Raw genomic sequence first — 15,581 nt, forward strand, 5'->3', positions numbered from 1 at the left:
TCATAAACAGCCCCAGCAGGATAATGTCACACCTAGTCTTGTGACTGCAATGGCGCTGTTTATAATGAACAAGAAGGTGACGTCACTGACAAAATGATAAAAAGAGCCAGACCAGTGAGGAGAGTCCCTTTATATGAAAAGCTGCACCTGCTCGATGTTCTCGATGAGCTCGTTAGGCCATGAGCAGACGTGGAGATGTGGTGGAGGGTACCACATGCACAACTCTCAGGGGGGCTCTTGAGGTCTTCGTCCAACCAGAAGACTTCAAACGCCAGCCAACGAGGTTCATTCAAGCTGAAGGAGATGTCCTTTCAGGTGAGTACGTGTGTGGGTGACACAGTTTGAAAATGCCAGCTGTGCTGCCAACACCAACTGCTGGTGTTTCATCACTGTGCTTGATGGGCTTTAGAAAATACGGGTAAAGCAGGCTTTGTGTGAAATGCTCCGCTAAACAAACGTAACGCCTTCTTAACGTGGTAAAAGATGATGACAGTGACTGTTACGTGAGCCTTTGAAACGCTGAACTCAGGCCCTGGTGCACCTTAAGGAGAGTGAAGGACGTTTAAAGATGGCGAGGTCGTGGCGCTGTGTAACCTGCTTCTATTGTTTTGCAGAAATGGAATGTAAGCCAAACAAAGATTCGTGTCATATCTACAGTTCTGTTTATCCTCTTTGGATGCCTTCTTTTTGTGGCCATCCCAGCCATCATATTTAAGCACATCGAAGGCTGGAGTGCCCTGGAGTCCATTTATTTTGTGGTTATCACGTTAACAACCATTGGATTTGGGGACTTTGTTGCAGGTAAGGACCCGTTCTGAATGGAGTGGCACTGCAAGCCGTACTTGTGTCTCCGCCCCTTTGCCCTTCCCTTCACCCGTCTTTTGTCTCAGGCTCCTCCTATCTGGCTCTGTTGCATGGCAACGCTTAATTGGGCAGCTGTCACGTGATGGAGGGCCGGGGACTTCACTGGGGGGGGGACTGCTCAAGCGTTTCCATTTGCCGTAGTCGCTTACCTGCCTTCTACTGATCCGCTTTAGCGAGTTGCTGTTTGACGTTTGGGGAGTTGCTTAGAGATGGTTGCCTAATTTGGACCCCTGTTTTTGACTTTTTGCCAGTTTTGGATTCTGCTTGTTGTTTTATGATTTTGTAAAATGATTCGCTGTTTGTCTTTGTAGCTTCTGTGTGTGACCTCCTGCTTGAATTCTGCGTGTTTTACATCGGCGGCCATCACCATTTGTTCCAGATATTCGGGGAGAGTCGTGTGGATTATTTCCTCAGGTCACACTCTAAACACATAAACATTTTATGCTCCATTTTTCTCATTTTATTCTGGATGTTGCCTTCCATTTCTTCTATGTTTGTTTTTTTTTTTATCTCAAACTGATTACTTGAAGTGATTAATTCATCTTACTAATCCTGATCTTCCTCTCCTGATGCAAATCATTCAGACCTTTCCAAACGTTTCATTGCTCAGCCCCAGGTCAACTGTCAGCTCCCTCAAGTTGAGAGCCTTTTCTTCCACGCTTTGCTCTGGTGATGTCACTTAGCTGGATGACACTGCAGATGAGGACCAGGGGTTGTTGGATGACTCCCTCCTTCCTTTCTGTGGGGGCCAGTGCAGGCCAAAAGCCTGCTTTTAGATGTTGGGCTTAGGCTCACCTGGAGCCTTCAGGCCTGCATTTCTGAGAAAAGCCTGGAGTCTTACGTTTGTAGAGCGTGGTAGAGTCCCATTGCACAGAACACAATTCCATGTTGTTCTTTTAAGATGTTATAGTTTTGTTTGCCGTGCCGCCATTTGGGTTCCTGTGAGTTCTATGTTTTTGAGGTACAAAGGGGTTTGTTGTTGGTAATGGCCCCTAATTGCTCCTTCATGATAGCTGCAAGTTGCGATGCATGACTTCATCTCCATAACTGGTGTCGAAAATTCCATGGATATCATGGGGACTCTTCATGGCATCATTGAAGTTAGGACTTTCGTGTGCTCTTTCATCTGTACTGACTTTCAATAGATGGTAAAAGTAGCAAATGAAAAATAACCAGAAGAATTAAAGTCAGTGAAAGGACAACCAGGAGTCAACATGACTGAGCATCAACACAAAAACGAGAAGAAAAATCAGAGTTCAGAAACAAGAACAATACAATACAATACAATACACAGAACAGAACAATTCCTTAAGACAGCATAATAATAAAAATTTTAGAAGTACGGTTTAACAGTAGATGATATGACATAATTAGGTTTGGATATTTTTAGAGTCCTGGAGACCTCATCCATCTAGCTGCCTCCCCATTTGGCCATGCCACGGCTGAAACGTTGGCGACAAGGAGCATCCATTATCACAGCAAAATATCCGTGGGCACTGCCGAGGACGATCCTTAAAGCGTCGTTCTTATGACGTCACTAGTGAGCGTCTGCCAACGTATCCTCTAAAACAGGAAAACAAAAGAGCGTTGAGACAAAACATACACACAATCTGCGCCCCTAAAATACCGTCGGCCAGACGCGTCGTTACTGACCAAGTATTGGAAAACCAGAGATCAGCAGGAATACAATCAGAAAAGACATGCGACATTTATGAAAATTGTCAGAGATGTCTGGTTTGCATGATTTGTTATGATGATGCAGCTTCTTTGATTTTCTAGCAGCAACTTCACAGTTTTCTGCCATCTTCTATTTCTACTGCTTGCTGATTTCCAGCATTGGCAGAGTAATTGGGGAAGCGGTTGTGTTACCTCCAAATCCTTCTCCGTTGTACACTCGAAAATCTTTCCCAATTAAAAACCCCATCGATGACCTGTTATGAAATTAGTGCTGAGGCCACTTAAGCCGATGTCACATTAGGTGACGTCTAGTTGTGAGGTTTGTCAGATTCTATCTTTTGAAATGACTGAAAATCGTTGGCCGCGTCACATTTAACGACTGAGCGCTGACCCTTTTGTGACGTTCAATAGTGTGCTGCCTGATGGAGCGAGCGCTGTTTGGAGGTTGAACGGCCACAGCCTCGGCTCTCTTGGTTTCTTTTTCCATTCTGTATGTAAAACACGAGGCAGACAAGCTTCTCTTCTGTTTGCCTCTCCAAAACCTACGCATTCCTTATTCCTTGTCGCTACTTTCTGTGTGTCGTATGTCCAAGTGATCGTCCATTGGTCGCCAGCACACAGAGCCGGCCCCACGACTGAAGACAAAGTCAAACCTTTTTGATTTGATCGGAGCGAGTCACAGACTAGTTGGGGTGAGTCGCTGGACGTGTCACATTAGACAACTGGCCTTCAGGATCTCTTCATTTCCTTCCAAATCCCGTAGGTGTGTGGATTTAGCTCATGAACTTTTAATTCGCCAAGATTATGTAAATAAAGGAAATGATTGAAAATGACTGGAAAAGCCATGTAATGTGACATGGCCTTTATACGGCAGATAAACAAGATAAGTAAATAATCTCCAAACACAAGGAGGGGAATTCTGCGAACATTCAAATGCCCCTTTATAGCAGTGGCAGCTGCCAGTCACAGGTACAAGAAGAGAAAATCGGAGTTTCTACTTCTTCAAAGTCACCTAAGAAAGCAAACAGACAGTAGAAGAGCGCCGAGGTCTGCGTGAAGGCCACTCGGAGGACACCCCATCAGATTCCCACATCCAGGCCAACCCGTGGGGACACGTCCATTTTGTACCTGCAGTCTGGTAAATACAATTGGCACACCGTGCTAAAAAGGCACCTGAGAGTAAGACAAGGGGTCTGAACACAAACGTCTGCCGATGCCGTGAGTGAAGATGAATGAGAGCGACGATGAAAGAGCTTCATGCAAAGTTAAGCCGCCTTGGAGAGTGAAAGATCCCGGTGAAGCATGAAATATTTAAACGTGCAGGCCAGTAATGAATATTTCACGTCGCCTTCCTGAATATGATTATTCTGCACACAGCGTTTGACAGGCAGCAGGCCGATGAATCATCCTCTCCAAAGGAAGAGCACGCTGTCAGTCGATCTAAGATTTCAAAGATCTCGGCCCGTTTGGTAGTTCTTCTCAATGAAATCTTCTTATGCCGAGGCAGTCTGATTTCCTCTGATGGCATCCCAGTGATTCTCAGGACTCCTTCTGGAACATTCCCAGGCTTTGGAGGGCCTGCCTTGTTCTCGTCAGCTGCGTCCCCTGAGGCCTCGCTGTCGTCTCCTGACCATTACCTCCAGCTCCTCCGACCTAGCAGGCACTGCTGGGCCTTCACCTGTCACGTTCATCTCGGCGCCATTCCCTTAAGCTAAGTGGAGCTGGACTTCAGCGCTCCTCGTGGGAATCGGTTGCTTTTAAAGGATTTCTTCTTGGATTCTTCAAGTTGACCTTGTAGGTTTTTATCAAACATGCATGATTGGTTTTAAGGCTCCTGCTGCTGTCGCTGCCGCCTGTGCCAACTCTGCCTCCTTTTTAATTTGTATGTTTCCTTTGAACCCGTTTATGGCGCCCGTTGATGTACCTTCTGCCTCCAAATTCTGCTACCAATCCATCATTCTGTTCATCATCATCGATTATGCATGGCATGATTTTGGAGTTTGGGGCTCAGCCTTTCTGTATTTATTTGGACTTTTTTCTTTTGGTTTATATTTTGGCCACCATTTTCTTTATTTGTGTTTTATTTGAAATGTATTTATTTTATTAGAATTAATTAATTTATTCTATGTATTTATTTTACATCGAAATGCATTTATTTGTTTATTTTATTTGTTTTCAGGATGGATAGTTTTTGACAATGTGCTCCTTCTTTCTACCAAGTGACTCATCCTACTGGGCTGTAGTTCTTTTTTTTTTTTTTTTTACCAGTAGTCCTATGGAGTACGAGATCTTAAAATACATTTCAAGAGAATATCATGGTTCTCATTACTTTCCTAATGTCTTGAACTAGGAGCTTTAAAACATGCAAGTCCCAAAAGGCACTTTCAAACATGCCCACTAGAGGGGGATATATATCTCCAAACCGTGGCTGAAAATTGATCAAACTAAAGAAGGTTTGATTTCCACAAACGAAACGCAGACATACTGCGAATATGTGACGTGCACAACAGCAAAACACACAAAGCAATCTAACCCAACAAAGTCTTAAATCCAAATCCCAAGGCAAAGTCAAAAAACAGAACAGAAGGTCAAAAAGCAGAAAGTCACCAGAAGTGCATTTAAAATGAAGAGTCGGCAGTTGTGGGAGACCCCCTGGATTTATAGGACCGGAGGGCAGTTCCTGGCTGTGATTGGCAGGTGGTCCTGCCTCTTGGGGATAAGAAGCAGATGATCAATTAAAGTAATAAATAAATGACTCAAATGCACAGATAAAGCACCTAAAACAGATGTGAACCCCAGCCAGGCCAGGGCAGGAGCCTTGACTGAAACGTGAGCCCCAGAACTTTCTGTTCACGTTTTGGACTTTGAGTTTTGGTAAAAGTTTTAGGCTTTGGTGAATTGGAGTCGTTTACCTGCCTGGTTGCGACCGCGGCCCATTCCAGGCTTTGGTTGTTGTCCTTTCATTTCCCAATCACGTTGCCTCCCAACTGTCAAAATCAACATGGCAGTACAACGCGGCGTCATTTTGTGCTTTGTGCAGCGGGCAGGATTAAGTAATTGAATTTAGTAAATTGAGAGATTTGCTGTTTTTCAAATCGAAACAAGACCGCGCCCGAGACAGTTCATAGGCCCGGACATCTTAAAAAGAGAAGCTGCTGATGAGCACGTAGGGAAGTGCAGGTCACATTAGTGCCCAGTCTCAGAAGAAATTGAGTCCGTTTCTTTAAGTAGAGGATGAGGAAATAAGACGTAACCAGGAAATCGAGCCGCACTGTCAGCAGAATCCAGAAAACCCCAAGCAGCAGAAGTTGTTAATGAAGAAGAGCTCAAAAGTAAGTTTAGTAACACTAAATAATCTTCAGGATATATCCACATGTGCTGCCATGCTCTAATGTACAGGTGCAAGCCGCTGATGGGGTCCCTTTTTCTCATTTTCTGCTTCGACTCTTTTTATCGGTGTGCCCTTCCTGAGATGTGGAGCTTTTCTTTTACTTCCCTTTGTTGTGGCTTTGTTTCTAATAACAGGTGGATCTGAAATTGAATATCTGGACTTTTACAAGCCGGTGGTCTGGTTTTGGATTCTGGTGGGACTTGCATACTTTGCTGCCGTTCTGAGCATGATTGGAGACTGGCTGCGCGTCATATCCAAGAAGACCAAGGAAGAGGTACGTGACCGCCGTCGCTCGCCTGCCACTGCCATTTACTCAAGATGGGTCTCCGACTGAAGGGTGAAAAGAGAGGAACCTGCATGTCACAGAGGTCAATGACAAGTGGCACAGCTACAACGATCCACCATTCTGGGTGGGGTTTACGCAATCTCATGGGGTCTGGGTGGGATTTCCTTCAGTTTCTCTTCATTTCCTTCAAAATCCCACCGGTGTGTAGGTTTAGCTCAGCAGGGGAAATTGTTCAGAATGACAACCCAAAGATGCAGGGGTCTGCCAGGACTGAACTTGGGCACCACTGGTTTAGGTTACAGGCTCAGCAGTGGACTGGCACCCCATCCAGAGCTGGCGCTTGTCTTGCTTCCCATTCTGCTGGCACCCTGTGACCCTGAACTGGATTAGTTGGATCTGAGGATGTCATCTTACAACATTTAGTCCGTTTCAGGTTTTCTCCCTGCCTTGTGTCTGATGCTGTTGGCATCGCTCAGCTCTGGTGCTACTTGACCCTGAACTGGCTTCAGTTTCTTCCAACCACTGGATGGAAAAAGAGGAGTCAGAAAATGTGGGGTATGCACGGAAATTGAGATGGAGTTCCAAAGGGAATACCCTGTTAATGAGGTTAATGGTAGAGGGCGGCACGGTGGCGCAGTGGGTAGCGCTGCTGCCTCGCAGTTAAGACACCCAGGTTCACTTCCTGCGTCCTCCCTGCGTGGAGTTTGCATGTTCTCTCCGTGTCTGCGTGGGTTTCCTTCCACAGTCCTAAGACATGCAGGTTAGGTGGATTGGCGATCCTAAATTGGCCCTAGTGTGTGCTTGGTGTGTGTGTGTGTCCTGCAGTGGGTTGGCACCCTGCCCAGGATTGGTTCCTGTCTTGTGCCCTGTGTTGGCTGGGATTGGCTCCAGCAGACCCCCGTGACCCTGTGTTCAGATTCAATGGGTGGAAAAATGGATGGATGGATGAGGCGGTAGATGAAGGATATGGTGGATGCAGCATCACATGATGGTGTAGTGTGGTCAGTCATCCAGGTGGTTTGTAGTCCTTTTTATACCAGTAGTCCTATGGAAGTGGAAAACAGTGGAGATAAGGGCAGAGTCAGGTGGAGGGTAGAGGTTATCTTCAAAGCCATCATCAACAGAGTTGTGGAGAAAGTGGGCTGATATGTACGGGTCCTTTTACCACAGCCTCTGGAAAGATAGCCAAAGATCTGTGCTCTGTGATAAACTTGTCAGACGCTGGTGCAATGGTTGGGATGCCAAGCCCGCAGTAGTCTTTTTAACTGCCAGCTTTGCAAAGAAAATGTCCAACACAAAACATCAATTTGCCCAGGCCATGATGCCAATGTGCCATTAGAACTGCGCCTCTCTTGTTTCTCCAGCATCAAAAGATGACCTTCCGTCTTCATTTCTCCCCTTTCAGGGGTCCAAGCCCTAGCAGGTGAGACCGATGGCGCCTTTTGAGGGCACGGCTATACCACTCCCTCCTGGCAAATGCTTGAGGCTGTCGAGAAAACAGAAGATGCCATTAGCGACTGCGCCCCCTCTGGTGTTTTATGACATATCAGAGCCATCCAGATGATGCCCATGTGCTTGACAACTCTTAATGGGCGTCAGCTGTGTGTGTGTGTGTGCGATTTTAATCATTTGAATTCTCCCTCTCGTTTTTTAGTGTATTGTTTCTATAATCCTTCCTTCCCATCCCAATATCTCTGAGAGTGCAGCAGACTGGAACTCAGTGCATGTGGTGACCTTTTCTAAGTGCAGTAAAACTGGATGTGAAACGCAAGGGAGACGACTGCGAAATGTCAAAAATTACCATAAAATGAGCTCGACAAACCGTAAAACAGGCTGTGAATTAGAAACAAAACTGTTGTGATTAAGGAGAACCGCGAGTCCCAGTTGGCTCCATTATTGTTTGATCAAACAGAGTGAAAGAGGGAGAAATACCCTCATGCCAGGCAATTTAGAGGGCAGAATACAACCATGTGGCTGGTACTGAACAAATATAAAGGCCAATATGCCAAGAAAAGCAGAAAGCCAAAGTCCAAAATAATCCACACCATTCCAAATATCTTATTCCTCCTCCTCCTCTTCCTCCTCGTGTTGTCCTGTTATGGACCAGGACGTCTCACTGCTGCTCTCCACACCTCTCTGCTTGTGCACTCAGCTGTCCTTCTATCTCTTCCTTTCCTCTTACTCTTAGTCCTTCGCTTTTCTACTGTGCTGCCCACTTTAATAAATGTTCCTCTTCTATTCTCTTCACAAGCCCAGACCTTCTCAGCCTCGATTCTTCAAATTTAGGTCCAATGCTCCTTACAGTGTCCTCCTGTCTGGTTTCTTCATTATGGATTCTTTCTGCATGGTCACTTCATCTCCATCATCTCCAGTGTCCTTATCTGTTGCTCTTCCTCAGCCTACATTTCTGCAGTGTCTAGCCATTGCTGTGTAGGTCAGTGTTTTACATCTTAAAAGGGACCACTCCTGTGATCTTTTAGTATGACATGGCTGCTCCTTGCCCATATTCCTCTTGTTAGTTCTTCTTCCACTACAATCTGACTTCCAAGATGTTTTAAAGATTCCACTTGTCTTCCAGAAGCTTTGCCAGCTACTTGTAGTCTTCCTTTCTGTGGTTTGTCATCAGCTGTTACTTTCAAGCTCTCTGTCTTGTCGTTCCTCAGGTTCCTGCCCTGGGCCTACAGCATTTGACTGAATTCCTGCACCTTTCCTTCTAATTCCTCCACTGAGTTCCATTTTAAGATAATGTCATCTGCCCACAGTAGCTTTGCTCGTCCCTTCATCTTGATCATTCTACCGATGTCGTCCATGGTTATGACGATGAAAATCGGAGGGCTCAGTGCTGATGCTTGATGTAAACCAAGTTTAACTCTCAAGTTGTTCCAAAACATTTTCTAACTTTTGTTTTTTGTCTTTCTTTAAAATGCCATTACCATTGTGATCAAATCCTCTCCATTGAGGTGAGGGTCAGGGTTAGGTTCGGTTAGGGTTAGCGCCAGAAGGGTTTAAGCACTGATCTTTTGGTATCTTATCATCCATCTTGTCCTAATCCACACAGGTCCATCTGCCAACTAATGATCAAACGGGTTTGTTGTATTCCTTCCTTTCCAGATTCCAGATTGTTCCTACCCTAATTTTTGTTCCACAATTTCTTTTATCTTTCCTCTACGATTCTTCCCAAAGTCTTCCTTCTGCATGTCTTTAATTTCACTTTCTATACCAGCCATATTTACAAACGATTCTTAAGGATTGGTACAAACATGGACTCACTCCATTCTCCTGGTATCTCCTTTTCCCTCCAGACAACACTCCCATCACCCTCCATTGCACTCCATTGTCTACAAGTACTTGGATTACGTAACCTCACTGTAATTCCTGTCATCCTCTTCCCCATCGCTATCTTTGCTTCTTCTTCTTTAGAGATATTTGGTTCTGGCCTACAAATTGGTAACAGCACTGTGAATGAGTTTTCATCATTCAGCAGTTTTTGCCACCTCCCTTCACATCACCTGCAGGTTTATCTACTGGTCACTTTTATAAGGTGATGTTATGCCATCCTCTTTTGCAGCCCATCTGTGTCTTGCCATCTTGTACCCCTTTTTCTGCCGCACCCTTTCGTTCCTCTCGGTCTCCTGAATGGCCTCCTTTCTGGCAGACGTTGAATGTGCTGCCTAGCATTTACACCTGAGCGCCTTGTCATGTTTGCATGGACTACTCATTCTGAGATCTCACTACTTTTCTTTTTTCGTTTCTGTGTCTTTGCTTCACGTAGGTGGGAGAATTCAGAGCTCACGCTGCAGAATGGACCGCAAATGTCTCTGCAGAGTTCAAAGAGACTCGGAGGCGCCTGAGTGTGGAGATTTATGATAAATTTCAGCGAGCCGCCTCCATCAAGCGAAAACTGTCGGCAGAACTCGGACTGAACCCCACTCAGGAGCTGACGCCGGGGAAAAGGACACTGTCCGTAAATTTTACAGACGAAAGAGAAAGAGACGCCCTGCCTACTCTGACAAAAAACGGTAGCCTGTACCTGAATGGCCTCAGTCCTCCAGATGCCGGTGGAGAAATCTCGGTCATTGAGCACTTGAACTAGAAAGGCTGACCTCCTCGTTACGACCGATGACTGCTTTCTTCACTTAAAGTTCAACGGGGAGCTGGAATTACAGGAACCGAACGGTCTTCACGTGATAAGGCCAGTCTTGTCTGCCGCACAGAAGTGAAGATCGTTGCTTTTTTTGGGTCGGTCCCATCTTTAACGTGAATGTCAGCTGGGACCCACATGCTGGACTGCTGGTGACCGTTCCGTGGCCGTCTCCACCATCATTTCTTTTCTTTGACAAGTGGACAATTAAGAACAGGTGGGCAGCACAATCCATTCTGTCTTTCACCAGCTAAGACAAATCTTTCGACAACGGAGACTATCATTTGACTTGCCACTGAGCGTTACCGAACTGAAGCGAAGGTACAGCTTCTTACCTAAGGAATTTCAACAGTGCCTTATAGCAGATCAAGAACAATTACGTCAAAGCCACTGCATGACACAAATGCACAAACCCACTGAAATGCATGGGCTGAAATAGACGCGAGAAAAAAGATTCAAAAAGCGAATTGTAGCAACACTGCAGCTCATCTCAAAATGTATTTTCGGTGACAGAGACCTTGACTTGGAAAAGCGCGACTTTCTGTCGAGACATTTTTGAGCCCTTAACCCCCATGTTACCCGTGATTGTTGTTGTACCACAACAGCGTCGCAGCTTCATTTTACAGGATTTGCTTTCCCGTTCTTCTATTAGGGTGCCTTTGTATTCCAGTAAATGGTCCTTATGCTACTTAAACAAAATGCCACACATGATGCCAGATGAATGGAATATTCACCTCCAGTCAAATTAACGTTTCTAAAAGAATAATGCAGGTTAAAAAAAATATTAATCAAAGGCCGGCAGTAATACAGTTGCTCCTTGCCATGGTGGGCTTTTCTCCAGGTGCTCCGCTTTCCACCCACATCCCAAAGAAATGCTTGTTAGGTTGACGGAGGACCCCTAATTGGCTCAGGGTGTGTGGAGCTCTGGCAGGGACTGACTGGTGTCCCATTCACGACTGTCTGATGGCTCCAGTTCACTGGAAATGGACAGGGCATGACATTAAAGTAATGAGGGGTCCACATTGACATTATGATTTTAACTGGCATTTCCAGGATGATGGCGGGTGGGTGTGTGTGATGACTGGCATCCCATGTGGAGTGGGTTCCTGCCCATGTAGACTCCAGCAGCTTGCAATGATGTAATGCAAAAAAGCAAATTTACAAAATCAGTGGTTGAAGCCGTCTGTCCATCCATTTACTAGGCCGGCTAAACATAGTTTTAGAGTCAAAGGCAGCTGAATAAATCGGTGAATGTTAGAAATGCCAAAAACAATTCGGAGAAGATGTATTTTGTTATAACACTTGTAAATAAAAGCTTATTTTCTTAGCACACATATGTTATTTTAATGAATGTTTTGGTGTCACCACGATATAAAGAACAATGATCTCCTTAATGAAAATGTGCCCTCGTGTCATCCTATCATACAACTTTATGCGTAGGCAACTGTCTTCAGGAGAAGATGGCTGCACATTTTTGTTAACGAGAACCCCGTGATACAAATCCGCATAACAAACCCAATGTACCCATCTTTGGTTAATTCTTGAGTATTTAGGCGGGCGTAGTGGTGTGGACTTCAAACCCTGAGGTTGTGTGTTCAAATCCCACTCCTGACACCACAAGTCACTTTACCTACCTATGCACTAGTTGGAAAAACAGAAGAAAAGGAACCAAGTGTGTCTCAATTATCCTAAATCACCTAGCCAAGGAATAATATTTATCATAACATTCTTCAGCCATGGGATTAGTGGAGCAGGGCAACAAAGGTGCAGAGTGTTTAAACAGTGCTGCCTCACTCCTCCATTGCCTGGGCCTCTCGGTGGAGATTCCTTGTTCTCTGTGTGGGATTTCTCTCATAAAGGTGCACACTCTTCAGTTAAATGATAACTCTGTCATAAGATCAGTGTAAGTGTGGGAGTACGCTTGTCCTGCGGTGTACTGGCATTCATTCTGCGATGGCTTCTCTAGTAATGCAATGCGTCAAGTGAAGTTGGTAACACCTCACGTGAAGCGGCTCTCACTACGTCCACTCAACTTACACCGCAGCTCGGCAGATGACTGCCAACTAATTACAGCATCCATACACGTATGGCGATGACGTGATAGTTTGGCCAGGGCTCCATTCCTGCCTTCCATTTTTTTGTTTGTTAAGTTTGCTTATGTTGCGTTTCTTTTGATGTTTGTTAGGATTGGATTCCTTTTAGTGATACTTTATACATTTACTCGATCGATTGTGGTAAGGTGACATCTTGGTTTTTTTTTTGAATTACTGAATTGATTCTGACATCCAAATTTGGTGATTCGCTGTCATTTTAACACTTAATAATTTTTTGAACAGTTTGGTTCACCCTTTTGGGTTTCCATGTTCTCTGCTATTTTAAGCTCCCATCATTAGAGGTGTGTCACTCTGAAGTCGTGACATGAAGTGACAATTACCAAAGGTGCAAATACTCTGTGTACACGCTCAGTTCATGAAAATTCTGAAGTGTTTGATACCGTTCAATGCCATTGTTAAGGCGCGCTCTTTGTAATAGGTGTTGATGCTGTTACTTAGTTACACTTTCTACGGACAGCCTAAACACCCTGTCGGATAAAACAGAGCTCTAAGTATCCTTAATGTATCTTCTGCAGTTTGACCAGATCAACTGCCAGTATTTAGTGGCATACCATAAAGAAAGTGAATGTCTGAAGTACGTGTGACTCAGTTTATCTCAGTCTTTGTTGCCATCTAGTGGATGAAGCTAAACAATACAATCCAGGCAGCTTTGTTTGACATTTAGACTTCTAGCCCTTGATATCAACTTTTGTCGACATCACTCTTGAAAGACTTAGTGCTGTTTAGAAATTCTTCTGTGGACCTTAAATGTTGTAGGTCCATCAAAACATAAATTCGGTGTAATAAGACACTCCTTACCATCCATTGACTGCATACATTTCGATGCACTCATCTCTCGCCCTGTTATTAAAGAATAGGACTCTCTCTATAGAAAGGAGGACTTCCTTCTTTTGTGAAGTTCAGACGATAAGTGAACTTCCTTTTTCCAGGCTGTCCTTCCATCCTGCTTCCCTGGGACCTTTTAACTGATAGGGTGGACCCTTCACACCAATTCTGGACCTCCCTGGCTGGGTCTGTATTCCTTGTGCTTCCAGTGGCCCTGCAGAGTGTGTCTTGGATGTACTGTTTTCTGGTCTGTACCTGAAAAATGAGGAGTCCCCAATTCCTTGGGCAGCTTTTGTCATTCTTGGATGTCTCAAGGAGGAGGAGAAGGAGGAGAAGTGAATTATGAAAATTAGAAACATTTGATTTATAAGGGACATTTCAACAACAGAGGTATGGTGAGTTTATAAGGCATGAATGGTGAGTTCAGAAATTGAATGGTTTCACTGGTGACATGATGTGGAGTTTCCTCCAAGGTTGCTACCCAAGTGGACCAGGATCTTCACTGGTTTATCTAGGAGAGCCTCACCTTAGCCCAGCTAGGCAAAAATACTATAAATATAACCAAACTTTTAACAAAAAGAGGAGGGATGACTGTAAACCCTCAACTTGAAATAAAAGGAAAAATTAAGAATCTTTATAAATGAAAAATTTATTAGCAAAAATGCAAAGAAATGCACAAAAGAGCAAAACAAGGCACAAAGGAGTTGCCTAAAGAGAAACCAAAAATAAGAATCGTTAAGACAACACAAGAACTCTTCAAATATCCAGGAAATCCGATACAGAAAGCACAATACTCACTGCAACTTCAACAACTGACTGATTCCCAACTCCTGAGCCTTCTCAACCAATTTAAATAGCTTGAGGGCGGGCTCAGGAGTCGTGATGTCAGGGCGGCCCCACCTCCTGGTGCTCCGCCCACAAGGAACAGGGAACAGAACTACACTTAAAGTGTCAGTACACAATCATAAAATCGCATATTATATCAACAAAAATTACAAAGACAGCAAAAATAAAAACTCCAAATTAAGAAAATCAACATTACAATAAATGTATTGCCCAAATTCTTTAAAGACTCTATACAAGATGATATCTGTCTGTTTGACAGATGTGCTCGGTTGAACCTATTCAGTACATACAGATACTTTGTAGTGGCACTTCCCTGTTCTTGTCCAGTAAGTACCAGTCGTTAATGCCCGCTAGCAAATCATATTGAGAAAAAATAAAAACTAAAAACAATGCCATCCTTTCTCCACGGGATCTCACACTTTCAAGGGGATGGACCCCCGTTTTCTGAAATGTCTTCTGTATATCAGTGTGCTTTCAGATCTCTAAGGGCCAGCCGCCACAACAACTATCCCAAATAGATTCTGTCTCTCAGGCAGGCCCCCCAGACTCCAAAGAGATTGTAATATCAGCACCGTGCCACATATTAGAACCTGCAGGGGTGCCAAAAACTGTAATCTGTACGTGTAAGTGTAGTTTCAGCCAACCAAGTGGGAAATCCCAAATAATGCAATCCATGCTTATAAGCACACAACTGGAACACAAAGCTCACAACAAGGAGCACCGCCAGTTCTTTTTTACTACATCAGCCTCTGGCATTAATGTCTGTGATGCGCCATATGTTGGAATGATGTAGTAGTAGACCGTAGCGCCTTTTTCATTCCAGCAGACGGTGCATCACAAACATTAGCACTGCTGTTGCAAATGCTGTGTGACTGAGGTGACAGAAAACTTGACACCATCACTTAATAAAGTGAAAAAGAATGACAAAGGGAGTGCTGAGCTCATTTGAGCACACTTAACATTCTGGTGATAGCGAAATGTGAGGAGGAGTAAATCACCTGAATAAATAATAGCTACAAAGAGGGTATGCTGGAGTTTGAGGCCACCAGGTGCTTCCTTCTGTGCCTCCCCTATCAGCCTTTCTCATTTCCTTTCATTTTTGTTTCTGCTGTATTTCAGATCTCTTTTATTAGGTCACAGTGTTGGTTGTGTGCACCACCTGTTGGAATGAACCTAACAATGCCTTTTACTAGTCCATGTGATAAATGCCTTGGAGTGAGCACATCGCGAGTGGTGCCGTAGGTATGGCGGACTGCAGTTCTGCTCTGTTGAGCTCACTTCAGTAAGCCGACGCTTCTGCATTGACGTTTAAGCACCAGAGCAGCAGGCTTCACTGGTTAAGCCCAAGTTGGGTTTTGGCTTCAGAGTTCTGGTTTGAAAGGTCCTCACAGGGAGCACTTCCTGTCCGCCGATTGTTCCTGCGCTTCTGTTTGGAAG

General features: G+C 44.5%; 1 protein-coding gene across 1 annotated transcript in view; it reads left to right on the forward strand.

Annotated features, from left to right (window-relative positions):
- kcnk2a (potassium channel, subfamily K, member 2a) overlaps positions 1-11,689 on the forward strand; it is a 42,417-nt gene extending 30,728 nt beyond the window's left edge. The window contains exons 5-7 of the mRNA XM_039738318.1: positions 615-801; positions 6,067-6,206; positions 9,991-11,689. Coding sequence (XP_039594252.1) covers positions 615-801; positions 6,067-6,206; positions 9,991-10,311 — 648 coding nt within the window. The 3' untranslated portion in view covers positions 10,312-11,689. The remainder of the gene's footprint in view (positions 1-614; positions 802-6,066; positions 6,207-9,990) is intronic.
- Positions 11,690-15,581: the final 3,892 nt, after the last annotated feature.

Source organism: Polypterus senegalus, chromosome 16, assembly GCF_016835505.1.
Source record: "Polypterus senegalus isolate Bchr_013 chromosome 16, ASM1683550v1, whole genome shotgun sequence".
Classification (NCBI taxonomy): Eukaryota; Metazoa; Chordata; class Cladistia; order Polypteriformes; family Polypteridae; genus Polypterus; species Polypterus senegalus.